Genomic DNA, 21,661 nt, shown 5'->3' with positions numbered 1-21,661 from the left:
AATATTTATCTTCCCAGGCAAACAGGAACCATTAGGGGAGGAACAAATCAAAAAAGAGCCCTTTTCTCACCAATTGACCCAAAATGAACAAGCATTGTCCACCCCAGTGGATTTGCTGTGAAAAAGTACCGTGTGGAAGGAATGGTCAATACTTGGCAGCCGTTTCTACAATGAGCCTGTGTTTAGCAACACTCGGCTTTGTTTTATTATTGCATTTTACGAAGTTACCAAGACAACTGAGGCCAAGTAACAGAACCTTGATTTTATGTGCCATGAAAATTTAATAAAGAGTGTTTAAAGGCTTTTCAGAGGCAGGAGCTGCAGCAGAGTCCTGCCTGGAGGGAGGCCGGCTGGAGCGCGAGGCCCCCGCGGCACCTCGAGGGGCCCCTCTGGCGGGGACGTCCAGGTGGGCACCAGGGTTCTCTGGCATCCGGCCCGTTCTAGCATATTTCAACAGACATTTGTCAAGATAGCTCTCAGACAACAAGTCTGGTGACAGGCTCTTCATGGGCATGAGGACACCGTGGCCACCATAGGAGTCCGAAAGAGGGCAGAGAGAGGGCAGTGAAGTCGCCGGTGAGAAAGTGTGACAGGGGCAGCAAAAGCAGGTCTTCGGTTTCCCGTTGTGATGCAAGAGGTTCTGCAGGGAAACCATCCAGGCTGGCTTCCTCCATCCCGGGCCGAGGCCTCGCTCCTGCAGCCTGGGAGCGTCCCAGGGGAGCCCCAGCAAGGAGCAGCCAGGGTCCCCAAGGCCCAGGACCTTGGTCCTGGTCGGAATCCTCGCAAGCACCTTCACGTCAGAGGTCGTTTCCCAAGAGCCTCTGGGGACAGGTTATGTCATCCTAGGGCTGCACAGAGCCCCTTTTCCTAGGATCTCTAAATAAGACTCAGAAGGAAATTGCCAGAAATAAGAATCATCAGTAATTTTGCCGTTTTATACGAAAGTGTGATGGTGTGTGTGTGTGTGTGTGTGTGAGAGAGAGAGAGAGAGAGAGAGAGAGCGCATTGGGCTGCGTGGTTTTCCTAGTTATATAAACGTCAAGACTTTTGGTTACTACAGACGGAGGTAATGGAGTAGGGTGAATGTTCTGCAGAGCTCCTTCGTCACTGGGAAGGGAAACACATTTTGGGTTTATTTCATGAGGGAGAAATCGGTGTGCCATCTGGGAAAATCCCTCTCCCGTTCATCACACCGAATCGAAGACTGGCCAAAAATCTCAGTCAGGGCCAGGTGGGTTTTAGGTCCCTTGACCTCGCCGAGAGAGGAGAACGGCTCCCTCGACCGCTGGGACACCAGCTCCCCAGCAAGAGATTTCATCATTTCTGAGCTTCCAGGGAAGCTGCTCAAACGCCGGTCATTTCAAGCTCAGTGTCCAATTATAGGGCCGAGGAGTTTAGGACATTAATCAAGAAGTGAAAAAAAAAAAAAAAAGAAGGAAAAAAAGAGGGAGGCTATTTCGGCATAATACTCTGCCAGTCCAAGTTGCACGTGTTGGAGCTACAGCTGAGGCCATTTTTCAGCCTCGAGTGTCCTGAGGGTGAGGTGGAGAGGGAGAGGAGGTGACTGTTTGGGCTTCATTCGTCCTGACGGATGACAACATTCAAGAAGGAAAGTCTTCCTTCCTCCCTTCACACGTTTTTCAGAAACCAGAGACTGTCGAGCCCCACCTTTGTGTGTTTTTGTGTTTGCTGTGTTTGCATTTGCTGTTTCTTGTCTTGGCTCCCAGGGACCAGGTGAGTAAGGGCCTGTCATCCCCTTGTGTGGCTGAAGGACCTGCCGATCGGCCCCTGGAGCCCCGCTGGGGTGCGCAGCACGAGAGGAGCAGGTGGGCAGCCCCTGGAAGCTCCCAGAAGCCCGGGTACGAGCTGAGCCACCCCCCCCCCCCACCGGCCTCCCACGTCTCTGAAGGGGATTCCAGAGCCTCCCCACTCCGGGTTTTGGGAGCACAGAGTCTCTGTGCAGAGCTGTCATGGCGCCGAGAAAGGAGCACGGGGCTTCACTGAGGGTCCCGGCTCTGCCCTTCTGTAGCCGCGAGCTTGGGACTGTCTGTGACGAGGGTAGTGAGAACCCCACCCCTCGCTGCGTGGCTGGAGGATCCGAGGGCAGGATGGCTGCACCAGACTTTGTAAACTGTGATGTGCGGAACAGGTGTTGCTAACGTCACGTGGGAAAGGGAGTTGGTTCTAGAAAGGCAGGAACATGGTTCCAAAGGTCTGGGCTCTAACCCATACCAGTCCTAGCACCACCCCCCACCCCCCCAACATGCCCCAAGCATCTACATTCATGTGGGGATTATCTCTGAGCTCACCAACCCCACACGGACAGACAGACGGATGGATGGACGAACGCAGGCGGCTGCAGAGGTGAAGAAACGGCCCCACTCAAGGGAGGAGCTGTAGGGTGTGTCATCCAGCCCGGCGAGCCTTAGTCTCTGAGGTCAAAAAAAGGGGGTGCTGATGGGTGGGGGACACAGCCCAGACCTGAACCCAGGACAAAGGGACAAAGCACAAAGGAAAGATGGTCCAGGGTCAGAGGAGCCATTGTCTGCTCAGGTTCATGGGACAGAGGTGGCCCCCGGGAGCCAAACAGCCAGCTGGGGACACGGAGGGGTTCGGTGGATCCCTTGGCAGGGTTTAAAAATCCGTGATTCTTAAGGGTACGCACAGACTCGGGTGGGGGAGGGGAGCATCGTAATGCGCTCCTCCCCTGGGACTCGCTGAACATTGGCATCAACTCAACCGGCACCACAGGGCAAACATGATAACAGAACTTTCCAGATTCTCCCAAGTAGATGGAGAGAACAGTTCATTCTGCTGGGGGTATTGCAGTGGGACGTTTGAGCTGGACCTTGAAGATAAGTAAGTATCCATCAGACGGAGGGAGGCCATCCAGGCATGGGGAACAGCTTGCAAAAATCTGGAGGAGCCCGGAGCGGGTCCTCTTCCTGGGCCCGGAGCCATGGTGGCCGGAAACAGCACGTTCTCTTCCCGGGGACGGGGCGAGGGTTTGGGGGCAACAACAGATGGCGAGGGCCCCAGGAGCATGGGGGCCAGGACCCGGACCAGGCCAGGCTGAGGCTGCCCCCTGGTGTGTGGGGGCCCGGATGGAAGGGAAGGAAGGGGAGGGATTATGAGCGGCCTTGAACACTGGGTTACGGAGCAGAGGCTTAATCTGGACAGAGATGACAGCTGATTGAATTAGGGGATTGAGTGGTGAGCTCTGGGGTTCTCTGAGTTCCTTCGGGGCCACTGGGGATGGAGGATGAGCTGAACAGGAAGAGAGGCAGGAGGAGATGAAGTCCAAGCTGGGGAGAGTGGACAGGGACCCCCAGGAGAAACAAGAGGGCCCTTGTTGGGGGATGGAGGCTTCTGTCTCCGGGACGCTCTGTCCCTGCACCTGGGATGCGGCTCGATAAGGGGTGCTTGCTAACAGCCCCGCTGGCTCCCTTGCGCCTTTAGAAGCACCGCGAGTGGGCTCCACACTGGCCAGGCTGTGGGGACAGAGCTCCTGGCTGTGACAGCGGAGAAGTCTCGTTGGAGGATGGAGGGAGGGAGCAGGACGGCCAGTGTGGAAGGGGAAGGACGCTGGCCGAGGCACCAGCCGCAGCAAGACACGCGTGGCCCCGTGGTGTCCCCCAGGCAGAGCTCAGAGAGCCTGGTCTTCACCATTCACTGAACCCACTCTGGAAGTGTGGGCCCTTCAGGGACTTTGGCTGCAGTGTGTGTGTGTGTGTGTGTGTGTGTGTGAGACTCAGCAGGAAGGGGAGGAAGGGGCACTAGGGGAGAAGAGGGCCAGGGGGTGGATCCTGAGGGCCGGATCCTGGAAATGGGGTAACACAGGGCACAGCACAGGGGGCTCAGCTTCTCATGGGACATCTCTGGACCCCGGCTCCCCAGCTCTGGCTCTTCTCTTTAGGAGAAAGGGGACATCCGTCTTTGCTCTCGTGTCAGCTGCACCCGGCAACACCGCTGGCCAGTTGTCCATGGGGGGGCGTCCCCTGGGCCCCAGGCGGTGGGGTAGTCTATCACTCTCCAGTGAGGGAGCAGCCTCTAATCCCCCCTGCTCAGCAGCATTGAGAAAGAAGCGCCCTGTCTGTCGCATACTGGCCTCATTTCACTGTGGGGTGCAGGGCTCCAGGTGCTGGCCGCAGGTGGGGCTCCTTTGAGAAAGTGATCTGGGGGTCCTGGGCAGAGCCACCCGCCTGCAGATGACGTGCAAAGGTGGGGGACAGGACATTCCTCCCTGTGAGAACTGACATTTTCAAATCACCCCAAACCATGCCACTCGAATTCAACCTATTGACCTCCCCCCCAATCCAATGTGCTTGGTTGATTTGGACCTGAAAACTGCACACCATTTTGGCAAGTGATTACTTTCTGAAAACAAAGTCAGAGCTTTGTTGCAAAGCCTCTGTGCTGCTCCCAGCTGCTAACAAGTGTGAGAGACACGTTCACTTGGGTCTTTCCCGGGGAAGCCCATTTGCTCCAGCAGCGACAGGGACTGAAGAATGGGCCTGGGGTCATCCCAGATGGCTTCCCTCACAGCGCCACTCAGGAACACGGATGGTCCTGGCCCAGACCACCAGACTGCAGGAGAGGGGGCAGGGTCCTGGGAGACCCCGGGCTGCCCCGGAGCAGTTGCGGGGGGTTGGGGGGATTGGAGCTGGAGTCACGCTCACATAGGGACATAAAGGAAACGGGGCTCTGGGGTGGACCAACAGAATTGGACCAAGCTGACACTATAGATGACCCCCCCCACCCAGACCTTTCTTTTCCCATCTGAAAATGGGAACAGCAGTAGGAAACTACCCAAGGTGATTGGGGAGTCAGGCTGATGACTGTTCCCAAACAGGGGCATTCAGTAGCCTCAGCCTCCTCCTGCCCCTCCCAACTTAGGCCTCTTGTCCTGCTGTCTGTTTGGGAAAGCAAAGTCATTACAGGTGGCTCTGGTCGACAAACAGCCCAGAGTGAGCTCTGCAGGGCTTGGTTTTCCAAAATGCCACCTTTGGAGGCCTCTGAGTCTTCCCTTCTGAGAAGGGCTTTGCCTGGGGACACAGATGGAGACAAGGGAAGGGTCTCGTGGAAGGGAGCGTGTGGGCCCTGCTTTCCCTCATGCCGTGCCCACCACCTGAGCCTCGGACATCATGCTCCTGCTCTCGCTGGTCCTCCCCAGGGTCTTCTGTCCTCCACCCACCCAGGGTCCTCTGGCAGCACCTGCTGTCCACCAGCTGGCCATGCCCTATCTGTGCAGGGTGGGCCATCAGAAGCCACGTGACCGCCGGACACCGGCTTTGGAATCAAGTTCAAACAAAATCAAACAAAATGACCTCCGAGGCTCCCGTCAGCTCTAAGACTCTCAGAGCCTTCCTTAGTTACTCCTTGGTTAATTATTTCATAATTAACAACAAAGCGAACACTGCAGGAACAGGCAAGCTAAAGGAATAGACGAGGCCGATCTGTTCACGGCACCCATGAAGCACATGATTGGGGACGGGAGAGTCGCGTCTGCCCGCGTGCCAGCGCCATTTGGTTCTCACAGCTCGCTGGGAGGAAATGAACATGATGTCCCTGGGACTGAACAGTTCTCTCGGAGGCCCCGGCACCGCACCCCCCGGCCCCCCACCGGGCTGGCTTCCTCAGGGTCTCCTGCCACGGCTCAGGCTGGGGGTCCCGGCTGCCCTGTGCCCCCAGCGCAACAGTTCTGCCCGGTTGTTGCTTCCTGTGAGCCCAGAATAGACGCTGCCATCTGTCACGTTGGGGATGTCATATGTCCACCGATGACTCATGAATCATTGGGCCACCAAGAGGAAGGCGGGCGTGGAATCATTCGCCTCTCCAAGCGCGGCTGAGCGGCATGTGGAGATGAGAAGGGGCAGAGGAGGGGCTCTCTCGCAGGGGCTCTCTGCAGCCGGCCTCCCCTCTCTGCGGGCCAGAAGCCCAGAAGGTTCTCTTCAGCCCAGAGGGGCTCATTCTCCATCTGCAACAACGAGGGGCCCTCAGGACAGCGCGTGTCTGGAGTTGGAGACCTTGTGGGCGCTGGTTGTGCAGGCCGGGGGGGTGCCCTGTGCCAGCGGGGCCGAGGCGGCGGCCTCCTGGGGGGTGCCGCTGTCTGGGGCCCGGCCCGCCGACGTGCCACTGCGGCCGCACACCAGGCGCTTCTCGTCCAGGAGGGAGAGGTGGTACTCGCACAGGTCGACCAGCGAGGCCACCTGCTCGTGGAGAGGCAGCATCTTGAACTTCCGCTGAGCCAGGTAAAAGAAAGCCTCCACAAAGCCCTGCAAGCACATGCCTGTGGACAAAGAGAGCAGCGGTGAGCAGGGCAAGGCCCCACGGCACCCGCCAGGCCGCCTCCCCCCGTCCCCCGCTCCCCCCCACTTCCTTTCTGGAAACTTCAGCTTTGGGGTTCAACTCCCAGAGTGCCTACCCTGTGCCGGGCACAGCCGGGCCTTCACCACCATCTGCGGATTCAAGCCCCTCATCAGTCCTCTGAGGTAGGCTTAATTCACACGGTTTGACAGACAGGGAAACTGAGTCTCAGAGAAGTGGAGCTGGCTGGGCCACGTCACGTGGGTGGAACGTGGCGGAGCTGGGATTTCAACCCTGGCCTGAAGCCTTATTCCTCCGCACCGCCCTCACATGTCTGCTTTAAAACCCAGTCCCTAAGTTTTCTAACAGTCAAGAAAGTTACGGAGAGAAACCTGAAGGTTTTAGCTCTTGACAGAGGTGCTGGTTTCGTGGGTGCCTTGTCAAAACTTAAAATGTGTGCATTTTGCTGTATGTAGATTTCATCTCAAAGAGTAAAATAAACCTGACCCCCTTCTCTCTACCCAAAATGATATTCTAGACAGCAGTCCGACCACGTCCCTGAAACGTTCTTCTCTGACTTTGCCTCCCAAGTTCCTACTCGTCCTTGGGACCTGAGCTCAAAAATCTCCAGCTCTCCTTGATCCCCAGATTAGATGTGGCCCCTGGCACCGGCTTCCTGCATTTTCCTTCGCAGCACCGACCACGCCGTCTTCCGTGTTTGTGCGGTCGGTTCTTCAACCATCTCTATCTTCCCTGCTGGGCTGTGAGCTCCAGCTCGACACTCGTCCCCTGGCACCAGACCCTGGGGGCTCCAGGTAGAATGTGTACACGAGGGCATGAATGGATGGACAAATGAGTTTGCGGTAGGTACTCTACTGACCTTGCCACTCACGGCACCTTTTTGAGATCAGTGTTCTTACGTCCCACTTTACAGATGAGGAAACGAACATTCAGAGAACATCAGGTCATGAATGTTCCGCCCTGAACGTTCATGTAGGCCAGATAACAGTGACCTTGGGAATTCAAACTTTGACTCTCGATTCTTTTTTTTCTTTTCTTTCCTTTTTTTTTTTTTTAAAGATTTTACTTATTCAAGATAGAGAGCAAGAGAGAGCACAAACGGCAGGAAGGAGCAGAATCCCTCCTGAGCAGGGAGCTCAACGTGGGGCTCAATCCCAGGACCCTGGGATCATGACCTGAGCCAAAGGCAGACGCTTAACCGACTGAGCCATCCAGGCGCCCCTTAACTCTCACTTCTTTTAACTAAGTTGCACTGCATGAAAAGTTCTGAGTCTTTTTCAATGTCCAAGTGAAAATGAACCCCACGATTCAAAGTCATGGGATTCCTGGGCTCCTCAGGGCAGGTGACGCTCAGTATTGTAGAGGAGGCCGGCTGCACCCCTGCGAATCCATACCTTCCCAGTGGCCTTGCTTCCCGGCTCACCATGTTACTCAGGCTGCTGTCCTCGGGGAGAAGCCTGGCCTGGAGTCTGTAAATCCTGGATTATATATGGACCCTGGGATCTGAGAGCTCTTTTCGTGTTGGGAACTGGCGCTGAGCAAAGAAGCTGTTTCTTTGTCTCCTTCCAAGTCCATCAAAGCTTTTTTGCTCAGCTTTTCTGGACTCCAGATGCTCTGCCAGTGCCCTGCTCTGTTTGGCTCCGATGGGAGATGCTGATAAAGGGAACAGTAACCCTGGTATAAAACCCTTTTAATGTAAACAGAGGCCTGGTACAGACAGAGATGCAGGGCCAAGGGGGGGCTCCGTCTGCATCAAGAGACCGATATTTCTGGGGCGCCTGGGTGGCTCATTTGGTTGGGCATCTAACTCTTGATTTTGGCTTGGGTTCTGACCTTGGGGTCAGGGGACTGAGCCCTGCGTTGGACCCTGCACTCAGCAAGGAGTCTGCTCTAGACTCTCTCTCCCATCCCTCTGTCTTCCCCTGGCAAGTGTGCACACTCTCTTTCTTTTTCTTTTTCTCTCTCTCCTAAATAAATGAATCTTAAAAAAAAAAACAAAAAAACAAAACAAAAACAAAAACAAGAGAAAGAGAGATATGGATGTTTCCTAATCACCGATAATGGGCCAGGCTCTCCTAGATTGTGTGCATGCATGGGCATTTGTGCCAGCACGGGCGTTTGTCACCGGCAGTGGGAGGGACAGACCTGAGCAGGCTGGAAGAGGCTGGGATCCAAAGCCAGAGAGACCCAGCACAGCCCCAGCCCCCAGCGGCAGAAGTGTGTGATCTCACCCGCACTACTCAAAGTGTGGTCGGCAGACGGGCGCCCAGTCCAGGGACTGTGTGTCCCTGGTCCCTGACAAGATAAGGAGCCTGGGCCAGAATATAAATCACCCTCCTCATCACTCACATTGTTTAGCTCAGCTGGCAGTACTTTGTAGCAAGTCTTTCTCTGTAAAGGAAGCAGCGGGCGTTTACATTCTGGTTCAAGCCTCTTGTCCAGGACGAGAAGGAACAGTAGGTGGACTGTGGCTCCAAGCCTCCCTGGTCTACGGCCCTTCTCAGCTTTACGTGCATGAGCTTGTCAAAATGCAGATTCTGGGGCGGGGCCCGAGACTCTGCATTCCTAACAAGCTTCCTGGTGGTGCCTGTGCGGGAGTAGCGAGCACTGAGCACCTTTTACTCAACAAATATTCGTTTCCTTCCCTTAATTAAGTGCATAAGGCTGTGATTAAAGCTGTAATGCCCAGGGAAAAAGGAAAGATAATACAAGGGCTTTTTTTTGGTGGGGGGAAGTATTGTGGCTAAATCATCTGGAAGAAAACATTCTACAATGAGAAATGAGATTTCGTGTGTTCTACTTGGTTTTCTTTATGCTTGTCTACATTTCCTGATTTTCTATAGGAAACACATACCTTATTTTGTTTTTTATGGGGAATCTTAAAAAAAAAAAAACCACCAAACGAACAAACAAACAAAAAGTGAACCAGACCTATAAATACAGAGAACGAACTGATGATTGCCAGACACGGTAGGGGGGCGGCGGCGGTGGACGAAACGGGTGAAGGGGAGATACAGGCTTCCCATTATGGAATCAATACCTCATGTACCCAGTTGTAAAATATGCAACGGGAAATTCCAGAGGGCAGAAAGAGGCGGCAAAGCAGCGGCAGCCACTTTTAATCGTGAACCCTTTGCTACTATTGGAATTTGAAGTTAAGTGCACATATGACTTTGAAGAAAAGGCAGAGTGCCAGCTTCCTGCATACATGTTGTACTTTGATAAAGGTTATATACATGCAGGGAAAACGGAAGCGGAAGGGAAGGGTGCTGCACACTATTGACTCTGGCAGGAGTCAAGCTGGCTGTGCCAGGCGCTCAGATCCCGAGTATGACTCCCATCGTGCAGATGCGGAAACAGAGGCCCCGAGAGACGAAATAACTTGCCCTCCAGCCCCATGCTGGTACATAACTAGGATTTGAACCCAGGCCTCACGCACTGCTGATTCTGCATCTGATTCCTGCAATAAGGAATGCGCAAAGCAGGTAGGGCTCTGATGGGCAAAGCTGAGCTGGGAGCAGTGGCTTGGCTGGGAACAGGCAGGTGGGGCATGTGGCCTAGTAAGAACCCAGGGTGCGTGCAGCAGGACAGGTGGAGAAGGGTGCAGCTGGACGAGACTGGGAAGGGCTGGAAGGCTGGGGGACGAGCCAGTTGTGGAGTTCCAGGCCTAGAACAGTCTGAGCAAATCCTCCAGTCAAGGGGTGTGTGTGTCCTATTTTGTTAGAGCAATAGAAACATCATGGGATTTGCTTGTTTGTCTTAATTCCTCAAATGAAATCATGTGTGTGTGTGTGTGTAGTGGGGGTGGCTTGGAGCCCTGCCCTCCCAGATCGTCCTCAGCACAAACGACTCATCTAAGGGAATCTTGGCTCTTCATACCCAGCCGAGCACCAGCCCTCCTGTTGCTCTAAAAGCCTCGTCTGGCACCTGCATTTTACAGAAGATGGGGGCCAGGAAGTGAGGCCTAAGTCAGAGCCTTGTGACTGGCAGGAGCGGGACTAGATCCCAGGTCTCCTGACCTCAAACCGCCCCACCAAGACCAGCATAAGAAAGCGAAGCCGACACTTCTCAGGCCAGGGACTGGGGACAGGGGCTGAGAGCCCCGCATTGTCTGCTCAACCCTACTGAGTGTGTCTGAGGGCGTCTGAAGGCCAGGGAGGCTTGGGAAGAGGGACGCCCCACACTGTACACCACGAGGACACGGGTGGCTGGCTCTCCCCCCGCAGCCAGGCTGAGGGGCTGTAGGTTTGAGTTTGATAGGACGTGGTTCTTGTATCTCATCTCATCAAGTGGCACAGGAAGTGGTGGCCAGACCCGGGTCAATATTCCCTGTGCTGGAGAGAATGGAAAGTGCTTAAGTCTCTGCGGGCTGGGGGTAGGAGGAAGAGGGAGGAGGAAATGTACTGGAGATAATCCAAGTTACCTTCGGGGAGGGGGGGTGGCGGTCTCTCCTGCCTTTTCCAGTGGACAGTCCCCATGTTCTCTCTGGGGCTTCCCTCTTCCTTCTTACTATTTATTATAAAATACAGTGCCAGTGCCAGCAGAAAGCATAGGAAAGCTCACAAATGTCCTCCCCTCTAGAAACTAAGTGTCCTTGACGACTGACCTTCTCTCCACTCTCTTTGTCCACGGAAGATGGGCTTTCACTCAACTGTAATATACATGTACAAAATCTTGTACCTATTATGGCTTAAAATGATGGCATAAATATTTTTGTATGTTGCTATGCAGGCTTCATAACATTATTTTAATAGTTGCATAATAATATTCCATCAAATCTTGCTTTGCATACCATGTCACCATCCCCCCCCCCCACCACTAGATGCTGAAACTGGTTCTATTTTCTTCACTATTTTTGAGAAGTAGATCAGAAGCACTTGGTACATCACTGTTTTTATTTCTGATTCGTGTATTCTCTTGCAATGAAACCCTAGGAATCTGGGTTGTTTGTTTTTTATATTAAGTCTGGTTTGGGTAATTAATTTCATATTGAAAATACTTAAACCTTATAGAGTCCTCCAACGGACCAAGCACATGAATGGGTAGTTCGCTTAGGTTAGCAAGTAAGAGAGAAAACATCCAGTCCCCACCCAAGCCACAGAGCTCTATTGCTCATCCATTAACCAAAATGCAAAATAAGAATAATGGGAAGTTAGTGGTGAAATTGCCATGGATGGTTGAAAAGCAGTTTGGCAAAAGTTTTAAGAGCCATTCAAGTATTTCAAAATATTCCTTCCAAGGGAAAACAAAATGTACACAGTGGTATTCATCATCAACTCACTTATACTAACAGTGTGTGTTGGGGGGCGTGTGGTACTAGACTTCTAGGGTCTTTTTGTACCCTTCTTTCTACTTTTCTGTATTTCCCAGATAAGATAATGCATATTCACTGTTGATAAAAGTTAGAAAATAATTTATATTATAAACAATGAACCTTGGAACACTGAAAAAATATAATAAAGTTTAAAAAAATAAAATAAAATAAAAAAATACCCCAATCCAGCCTCTAAGTTCTGGAGGTCTGTGATGCTCGCCTTGACCCATCGCCAGATGGAGTCAACGGCCTTTCCTCGGGGCTTCTCCTTGTTCCTTGCTCTATATTGGGACAAATCCCTGGGGATGAGGCTGTCTCCCCAGTGGGACTGTGTTCTCCTGGAGGCAGGGACGTTGCTCCAGTCTTCTCTACATCCTCAGTGCCCAGTACAGCCCGGCATGCAGCAGGCACTGAAAATGGCCCATTCTGTCTACTTGAATAGACTGAACTTTTTAAGCAATCTTGCGAGGCAGGTGTTACTGTGCCCATCTTCCAGCTGAGGACAGCAGGGTAAGGCAAGCAGCAAAGGGAAAGACACCTATGAAAGCTCTTCTCTTAGACAATGTGCAGATTTGTGAGCCAAAGATGGTCCAGACTGGTGGCTCTAGGAGGACTTGTGAAAATACAGGCTTCAAGCCTCACCCTAGGAGTTCCTGCTTCTGAAGTTCTGAGAATTTGCGCTTCGACCACGTTCCCAGGTGGTTTTGAGGGTGCTGGTCCAGAAACCCCACTTCGAGAACTCGTCCCTTCCCCCTCATTCTCCCTCCCCCTGCTGAGTCTGTCTGCACACATTCCGCACTGAAAACCCATCTGGGAAAAGTGGCCTATCAGCAAAAGGACCTGCCCCCGAACTTTGAGAAGCTTGACTTTGGGCTAAAAATGTCTGCATTTTAAGACAATCTCATCGAGTTATTTTTAAAATCAAATGATGGAGCTGAGAAACCATGAAATTTTTCCAGCTTGGCTTTGGTCCTCTCTTGGTTTCTGAGAAACCGCATATCCCTGGTTTCTCCCGGCATCAACACTGACCACTAAGTGGGGCAGAACTCCACTGCCCTCTGCAAGGCCTGCCCTTCTCTAGCTGTACCGAGGGGCATGAGACTGGAAGGGTTTACAGGCCCGGCCACAGAAAGCCCTGTAGACCATGGTCAGACTCTAGGTTCCATGTTGAGGAAGATGGGAAGCCACTGGGGAGACAGGAAAGGAAGTGGTCATTGTGGCTGCTGTGTTGAGACCAGGAGGAGGGGCCCAAGTGAAGAGATAGCAAGGAGATCCCTTGGGGGCTACTGCACTGGTCCAAGCGAGCGCTGCTGGCAGCTTGGACCAGGGTGGGAGTGGCGGAGGAGGTGAGGACAGAGCCTGAGGGCAGTGATGTGGAAGTCAGGTGCCCTTAGGAAGGAGGGCCTCTCACACCAGCGGAGGACTGGCCTTTCCCTCAAGGCCTGTGGTTTTCAAACATTTTTAACATAAAATAACCTGGGGACCTTGCCTGAAATCCAGGTTCCTGTTCCCATCTCTTGGGGATTGTGTATGGGCCACGAGGCCCCTGAAACTGCACTGGTAACTACAGTGTGAGTAATTCTGCACCATGGGTGAATCTGGCAACTCTGGATCACACGCTCCATCTTGGCCATCCCCTTAAAGGCTCTTGAGGAGGCAGTGGAGTAAAGAAGTGAAGTGTGTGGTCTCTGAGAAGCCTAGTACTGGGCTAGCCCTGCTGTGGGCATTCGAGAACCATGGGGGAGGCCCAGAACAAACTTGTTCTCTGAAACCCCACTGCCCACCCCTCCTCGGCGTCTTCGTCTACTTGGACTGCCGTATACCGCATCTGCTGGAGCCTGGGCGGCTTAAACAGCATAGACTGAGGCTTCTCATAGTTTGGAGGCTGACAGTCCAAGTTCAGGCTGCCAGCAGGTTTGAGCTCTGGTGAGAGCTCTTTTCCCGCGTGCAGACGGCTGCCTTCTCGCTGTGTCCTCGGATGGCCCCGAGAGAGAGCGAACTGGCTCTCCGGCGTCTCTTCTCATAAGGACACTAGTCCCTTTGGATCAGGGCCCTGTCCTTAGGACCTCTTTAAACTCAGTTACTTCCTTAGAGGCCCTGGCGCCAAGTACAGTCACACTGGGGATTAGGGTCTTAACAATTCCGTAGCCTCCCAACTTCTCGGTTCTGCTACGGCTCCCCCAGCCCTTGGAGACACTCTCCCTATCACCACTCGAGCCTTAGGGATCACCTGAGCCATTGAGGAGAAATAGAAGAGACCTTCCCCCCTTCCCTGCCCTGTCAGCTCCCTGAAAAACCTCTCGTGGCTCTCACTTGGAATTGGAGGTGTCTCTTTGGTAACATCGCTGTAGTGACCTGTCACCGTAAATGCAGTGACAATGAACAACACTGGTTAATAATTATGGAGCCCTCATTAGGGGCCAGGCCCTGAATTAAAGGCTTCAAGCGCATTATTTAATCCCACAGGAGCCTTACGCAGCGGGTGTCCCTACCAATCCCATTTTACGCTCAAGAGATTTGTCAAAGTCACACAGCTGGAAGCTGGAAGGAATAGGGACTGTTCTCGAAACTTCTTTACTCCCTAGCTGCTTTGAGAGCCTTCAGATTCCTTCGGGTCCTTGAGAAGGCAGAGACGACGCCTGCCTGGCAGCGGCGGAGGCCCGGGCCCCACCCATCTCGGCCAGATGTCAGCAGGAGGGCGAAGATCTGCCGGTCCCTGCCAGTGCGCTTTGCCCACTTGCCTCCCGGGCCTGAAGATAAGCTGTTGAGTATTTTTTGCAACTTTATTTGGGTTGACGGGTGTCGCTGGAGAAAGCAGCCTTTGAAACATTCCGGATGTGGCCATATGCATGTCTCCCACCCAAACTGTCCCTTGCACATGGGGACACAGCCCCTGACAGAACATAGTGTCATTCCGTCAGCCGGCGGGCGAGGGTGGGCCCACGGGCTCCGTCTGGCCTCAAAAGACCTCTGGTCCCTCCTCCTAGGGAGGGGTCCTCACACACAGGACTTAATGCGAATGCTGGCGGCCGCGCTCCCACCATCCCAACCTCCGTTCTGGGGCCCAAGTACGAATCAGCAACAACACCTTGCCCGTTTACAGAGCATCTCCGTGTGTTCATCTGGTTCCCCGGGTCTTGTTCAGAAAAGGGCGTTGCGACAGGCACGAGGAGTGCAGGCCCGGAGAGGCCAAGCGGCTCCCGCAGGTGGACAGGGCAGCGTTAAATCCATGCCTCCCTGACGCTCAGACCCCCGGTGCTTGTCCTGCATCGTGCCTTCTTAACGTGACACTTACGTATTCTTTTCCAGTTTACAGAACACGTTTGCGTCGACAATATAGTCGACGATATAATTAAATCCAAATCGTTGCATACAGCCAGGGAGATTAACTCAGACTGAGTAGGAGATACTGTTTCCCTTTCAAAAATACCTGAGCTTCCTTGCTATAATTCCATTTCAAGGTACTGGTGTGCTGGGCGAGGCCAGCCACCTGCCTGTTCCTTCTCTCTCCCCAGCCTTTCCATCTTTCTTATGACCCACCTAGAATAGATGTGTCTGTCTGATAGTGAAAGTCTAATGGTGGAAGTATACGGGCTTTCTGTGTGGAATCGTTGGTAGGAAATAAAGCTGAGTGATCTGGACTAGAATGAGCTCAGTGATTCCCATCCGGGGGGTGGCATGCTCCCCACAAGGGCTGTCGGGGAAGCCTGCACCGGCTCCAAGGTTATGAATCACCAGAACCTTCCCTCCATTCTTGGGGCACCTTGCAGCCTGGTTCCCTGCCACACAGGGTCTGCTGCCACACAATCCCCCTAGACGGGAGCGTGGTCTCTGCTGGCCAGGGCTGGGGTCTCGAAGGACTCCACATGGGGAGATGGAACTGGGGCATTTCCCACGAGACAGCATCGGGCTCATGGGACAGTGACTGGGGGTCAGATGTACTGCACTGGATCCAGCTGTGCCGTGTACTCTCGCCTCGTCTTCAACAAGTGGCTTCACCTTTCCAAACCTCTGTTTCTGCGTCTGTGAAGTTTGCCAAATGGCTTTTACAACGCACCACCCAAAGGAAGCCCAATGGGGCACTTAGTAACAGCAGTGCCAAAGTCTCAGGCTATGTCCCCACCTGGATTTCTGTGCCCGCCCCACGTGTCCTGCCCTACTCTCATGACATTTCTTCATTTGCTCCTTTGGTGGCGGACAGCTGACTGCTTGTGTCCACACTGCATGTCACGAGGCCAAGCTGTCTTCACCTCCACATCCAGCAGCCCTAGCGCAGGTGCTCAACAGTTGTTTGTGGAGCAAACGAGCAGACTGGCAGGGCTGCAGGGAGACAGGTCACGAAGGGGGTCAGGAGACGGGCACTCAAAATGGTCTCTGCCCTGCGGGGCTGTGAAATAATCACCTCCCCTCTTCAGGCCTCAGTTTCCCCTTCTGCAACTGGGTGATGTCCTGGGACTCCAGAAGCACCGGGAGGTGGGGGGTGGGGATGGTGGCTTTTGACCGTTTCAAAAAATGGTAGTGACAAAAATCATTTCTTGGGGGCACCCTGCCTACTGGGATGCACATGTGCGTTCTCCCTGCGCGCTCCTATAATCTCATGGCAAACCTGAGCGGTCCTGCCCCCTGCCCAGAGTCACACTGTTGGTCAGTGGTCTTTGTGGGGTTCCCACTACTGTTCTGCACTGCCTCTCCCCAAACCAGATGGAAACCTCCAGAAGGCCCGTCCTTTCGGGGGAGAAGAAGAGCACTGCCTCACTCCCACCGCTCCCCGCGGCGAACAGCTCGAGAACAGAATGGCACGCACCCAATCACTATATTTACGCACTACAGCGGCGGCAAGTCACCATCACCTTTGTCCTTGTCTGGATGGAAAAATTAGTAAGTGTCAGGAATGAGCCATAAATAGACCTTGCAGGAAAATCATTATCGCCAGGAGCCTGTGACACCCGAGTAACAAACACAACCAACGTCGAAAGCAGCTTCTCCATCATTTCGTCCGGCACAGGTCACACTGCTGGACGGCGCGGAGTGGCCCCAGGTCCCGCTCCAGTCCTAGCCAGGGTCACCCGACTCCACCGCGACAGACACAAGCCCCTGAGTCACTGGTGGGGAGGTGGGGCTACAGGACCCGGCTCCACTTTCTGCAACGCCATGGAACGATTCCAGACATTTCTGGTGGGATTAACGGCTCCAGCAGAACCTTCTGAGGCCCAACACTCATTCCTCAGCAAGCGGTCAAAACCTCTGGCTTGGAAAGGATTTCAGAGCTAATGCAGTCTAGGCCCTTACAGGACAATGACACTCAAAATAATAAGAACTAGTAGGAGTCGTGCTTGGTATGTACCAGGCACTGTGACGCGCTTCGTAGGGGCATCTCTCCTTTCATCCTCAAGACAAAATCTGAGTGGTAGATGCATTTATAACCCTTGGGCTGTTCAGCAGTGTTTTTTTTTGTTTTGTTTTGTTTTTTAAACAATTTTGTAATTTATTTATTTGACAGAGAGAAATCACAAGTAGGCAGAGCAGCAGGCAGAGAGAAAGGAGGAAGCAGGTTCTCTGCTGAGCAGAGAGCCTGATGCAGGGCTTGATCCCAGGACCCTGGGATCATGACCTGAGCGGAAGGCAGAGGCTTAACCCACTGAGCCACCCAGGCGCCCCTGTTCACCAGTGTTTAATGACAGAGCAAATGCTTTTGTCTTGGATTCTGTTTGTTAGCAAGGTGCCGCGGGCTTCTGGGGTGCGCCAAGGTACAGACGTCCAGGGAGAGTCCCACCGCCTACAGGTGGGGTGGGGACTCACACCTGGGCTCTGTGAATCAGGTCGCATCAGCCCTATTCAGAGAGGCAGGGAGGGATCCCAAGTCCCACAGAAGCCCAATTGTTGCTGGTACTTTCTATCTGCAGGTCCCTGGTGAGATTCCGAGCCACGGTTGTCCTCCCTGGCATTGCTTAAAATGGGCATCTGGCCCCCATTTGGTCTTCTCTAGAGGTGGGATGCGTATTATCTCCCAGGAGACCCCTTCTCACCATGCTGAAATGCGCCAAGCCCCCACAGATCTCCCCTTTCAGAAAGCAAATCTAACTCTTTGTCCCCACGGCAGCCTGGCTCTAGGGTCATGTTTGCTGTCCAGAGCGGAGGGCAAAGTGAGTGAGCGTGTGTGTGTGTGTGTGTGTGTGTGTGTGTGCGTGAGCACGCATGCTGGGGAGCGGGTTGGGTCAGAACACAGAGGAAGCAGCAGAGAATTGCAGGAGAGGCAGGAAAGCTCGCGGAACACCTATGGGAGAGAGCTGGGTGGTGGGGAGTCCATGCCTGGTCTCCCCCCCCCCCCGCCCCGCCCCTCCCCTCCCCCAGTCCCCAGCACTTTCTTCCTTCTCATGAACTGGGCCCAAAGGCCATCAAACACACTGGCCTCTGGCACTATTTAAAGGCTTGACATTGCAGCCCACCTTCCTAGCTCTGGTCCCAGATCAGCCGAACTGGCCACAGGGATGTTGTGTACCCGCCATGGTGGGCTTCCATCCCCTTCCCCTCTACTGGAACCTTTCCTGAGAAAAGCCTGGGTACCTTCCGTTCCCCTTCCTAGCTTCCTCTGGGCATCAGTCAGTGGGGATGCCTCCCTCCTTAAAGTGTGTTCTCTGTACTTCTCGGATGCCCCACTCTCTGGCTTTTCTTTGTATCCTTCTAGCAACTCCGGACTCAGGGGTCCAGTGTTCTGCTGGCTCTTCTCTGGTTGGTGGGTGTGAGGTCCTGCAGGGCTCTCTGCCTGGGCCCAGGGCTCTCTCTTCCTGTCATTCATTCCCTAGGCTTTAAATATCTGCCAGGAATCAATGCTCCAATCCCAAGCTCCAAGCCAGACGGCTCTTCTGCCACCGGGCTATCTCATTAGCATCTCAAAGAGCCTGTTCGAAATGGATCTCCATCCTGCTTTGCCTTAAATTGTACCATTTCAATAAATACTATCTCCACCCACCTCACCGCTCAACCCATAAGTCCAAGAGCCGTTTTGGAAACTCCTCTCCCACAGCTGCCGTCCCTCTCCACCATCGCCAGCCACCCCCACCAAGACCAGGCTCCCCTGGACTCCCAGCGACGTCCTCACTGGTCTCCCCGCTTCCAGCACTGCCCCTTCCAACACAGCCCCCAGAATGAACTTTCAGAAGCACGTACTCTGCTGTCATCTCCCCGAGAACGTTCAGAGCAACAGCCGCTTCCTTCACCTGCTAGAAGCCACAGCAAGACCTGGCCCCGCCCTCTTCTGCAGCCGCCCCACCCCCTCGCGCCCGAGCCCCCTCTCGGCCTGGGTGCACCCCCCACCCTCTGCCAGCTTCTGTTCCCTAGGACCGGCCACACACTCTCCCACCTCAGAGCTTTTGTCATTCCTTGTTTCCTCTGCTGGAGCATTCTTTCCCTCAAGTCTTCACCCCCCGCCTTAGAACTTCGACCTCAGCTGCGATGCTCTTACGGACAGATGTCCCTGAACCACCTCCTTTACATAAATTAGGTCTCCTCCGCTAGTCTCCTTGAAACTTAGTTATTTTATCTCACAGAGCTCAGCACATGGAAATACGGGCTTATTTCTGGGTTTCTATGTTTAATCTCTGTCTGCCTCCGCTACCAGACTGTCAGGGGGGCATGAGACCGGGGAGTCCTACGGGTCACCGCACACGCGGTCACTAACGTTAGTAGACTAAGTGAATGCAATATAGACGTGTAACGCATGGCAAAAGTAGGTGTCTGGCGAATACTAGTTCTCTCCTCCTCTCCCACCGCTTGGGCATGGACAGCATGCTGCCAGCACACACACGGGCCCATGTTCAGTCAGGATCTGTCTCTTCTGTGTGGCTAGGTGATCTTGGCTCAGTCCCTTCACATCTGGGAGCCTCAGTTTCTACCCACTCTGCCCAGCTCTTGTGGGGTTTCAGTGAGAGAATACAGATGTAAGGGGCCGGGCCTGGGCCGGGCACATGAGGACACCCCCAAATCTGAGCTTCTTTGTTTCTTGTCTCTAGGTGATTGGAGAGGCCAAGCCTGGCAGGCGAACCGTCTGCCATCCTGGAGGGCAGTGTTGGACTCTCCATCCATTGTATTTGTTTCCCAAGAATGGGCACTCTTGGGGGGGGGCAGGTCACGCTAACTCACCCCCTGAAGGCAGCGCTCTTCCCTGTGCCCCATGTTTGCCCTCCAGTTAACAGGCTGCACCTTTTGGAATTTAAGGAAGACCTGAATCTGGAGCCTTGGGAGTGGGACGCCCCCTTGCCAGGAGGATCCAGCTTGGTCCTTAAGGGGAGACCCCTCTGCGGAACTCTGGGGAGCCAGCCTGTCACTGACAGGCAGATCAGTGTCAAAAACAAGATTGCGAAGTGGGTTTCAGCTTGACTCACATTAAGAATGTCACTTCGGAGCGCAAATGAGAGAGAAGAGAAATGCTCTTTTATGCGGGAGTTTATTTTTATCACTTTGTCAGAGAGAAATTGCAGCCCCGAGGGCACTGGAGCTGCACAGAATTACCCAAAACATTAACATGCAAATTGCCTTCTTTAGAGAAGGTAATTTTATTAGCGCAAGAAACATTTCTTTCACTGTACTCATGCTCAGGAGCAGTGCTCAGGAGCAGTGCTGTCTGGGGACCAGTCGGGGCCACCACAAATGGAGGACTGGGGGGGGGTCCTGAACTGGGTTGGGGTTCTACTACCTGCTATACACCTACAGTGTCACAGCTGGTGCTATACAACTACAGTGTCATAGCTAGTTACCATGGGTGCGCCCAGTGTAGACAGCAAATGACTTGCTAGAGATCATATAGCGTGAGTGGTAGAAGAGGCAGAGCTAAGGTCACGTGTCCTGTGTCTAGGTAACTGGGTGAGCAACAGGGAACCATGAGGGTCGGGGAAGTGGCCACTCTGAAGATAAGGAGCAGGGACATTCCATCTGTCTATTCGTTCCTTCATTTATTCACTTACTTACTCATCCTTTCAATAAGTTTTCACGGCCCTAAGCCCTGGGCCCTAGAGGCGAATCAGGCATGGGTTTGGCAACCACTGGGGCCAGGTGGAGAGGGATACAGATGTCTGCAAACCCCATCAAGCAGGGGGAGTCCCTCTAGAGGGCTGTGCTGACAGGGGACAGAGCATAGGACTAAGCAGGGCTGGTTGGCGCAGAAGCAGGGAGACGGCCTGGATGGAGGCTCTGCAAAGGGGGGTCAAGGGTAGGCATTGTCTAGATGGTCAAGGAAGGGAAGGCTGTTACAGGCAGGGAGAAAAGCAGGAGCAGAGGCTCGAACTGAAGCCTGCTTGTCTGTCTCAGAGTAGCCCGTGCAGCTGCTGCTGCATGGGGTATGTGGGAGGGGAGTGGAGCTCGGATGAGGGGCTGGGGTTGCAGGGGATGATGAGGAAGCTGGCCAGCAGACCCCGTAGGGCAGGTTCAGAACAGAGCCACGTTCCCCTGAGACTTCCGGAGGGAGGGAGGGTGTTCCCAAGGCCTGGAGTGCCAGAATGACAGAAGGTTGTATGAGGCTGCGCTTACATAAGGCTTCCTCCTCCCTTCACAGACGTGATCAGTGGGGAAGTGTGGGCAGAGACACCCACCTGCTACCAAGAAGAAAGCACCTCAGTCATGTAAGGTCTCGCGGAACAGTTCAGGTGCACACCCTTTCCCACCCTGCGTTGGTTGGCAGCTGCCTCCTAGGAGCATTGGGGCGGGGGGTGGGTTTGGGTGGGCGGGCACGGGGAACTGCTCCCCTGGCCCAGGAGCTGTCTTTAAGGGAAGCCAAAGGGAAAAGTGTCTATTTCAAGTAAGCAGAGAGCCATAGTGGAGACTCTGAGTGGGTATGTGTTATCTCAGGCTTTCTCAACCTCGATACTCTCCACATTTGGGGCTAAAAAATGCTTTGTTGGGGAATCTGTCCCATGTAATGCAGAATGTTAAGAAGCATCCTTGGCCTCTGCCCACTAGAGGCCAATAGCAACTTTCCTCCTTCCCTAGTTGTGATAACCAAAAACACCTCCAGACATGACCAAATGC

At 53.8% G+C, this 21,661-nt stretch overlaps 1 protein-coding gene across 4 annotated transcripts in view; it reads right to left on the bottom strand.

Annotated features, from left to right (window-relative positions):
- Positions 1-220: 220 nt before the first annotated feature.
- Positions 221-21,661, bottom strand: part of TTLL11 (tubulin tyrosine ligase like 11) — a 230,943-nt gene continuing 209,502 nt past the window's right edge. For 3 of the 4 annotated variants that reach the window (XM_059410878.1, XM_059410881.1, XM_059410879.1), the window contains exon 7: positions 221-6,289. In XM_059410878.1, the coding sequence (XP_059266861.1) occupies positions 5,997-6,289 (293 nt within the window). In that variant the 3' untranslated portion in view covers positions 221-5,996. The remainder of the gene's footprint in view (positions 6,290-21,661) is intronic. The other variant, XM_059410877.1, reaches the window with a different exon arrangement.

Source organism: Mustela nigripes, chromosome 9 (genome assembly GCF_022355385.1).
Source record: "Mustela nigripes isolate SB6536 chromosome 9, MUSNIG.SB6536, whole genome shotgun sequence".
In the NCBI taxonomy this organism is placed as follows: domain Eukaryota; kingdom Metazoa; phylum Chordata; class Mammalia; order Carnivora; family Mustelidae; genus Mustela; species Mustela nigripes.
Note: the sequence above shows the minus strand (reverse complement) of the source record. Positions and strands in the feature narration are given on the sequence as shown.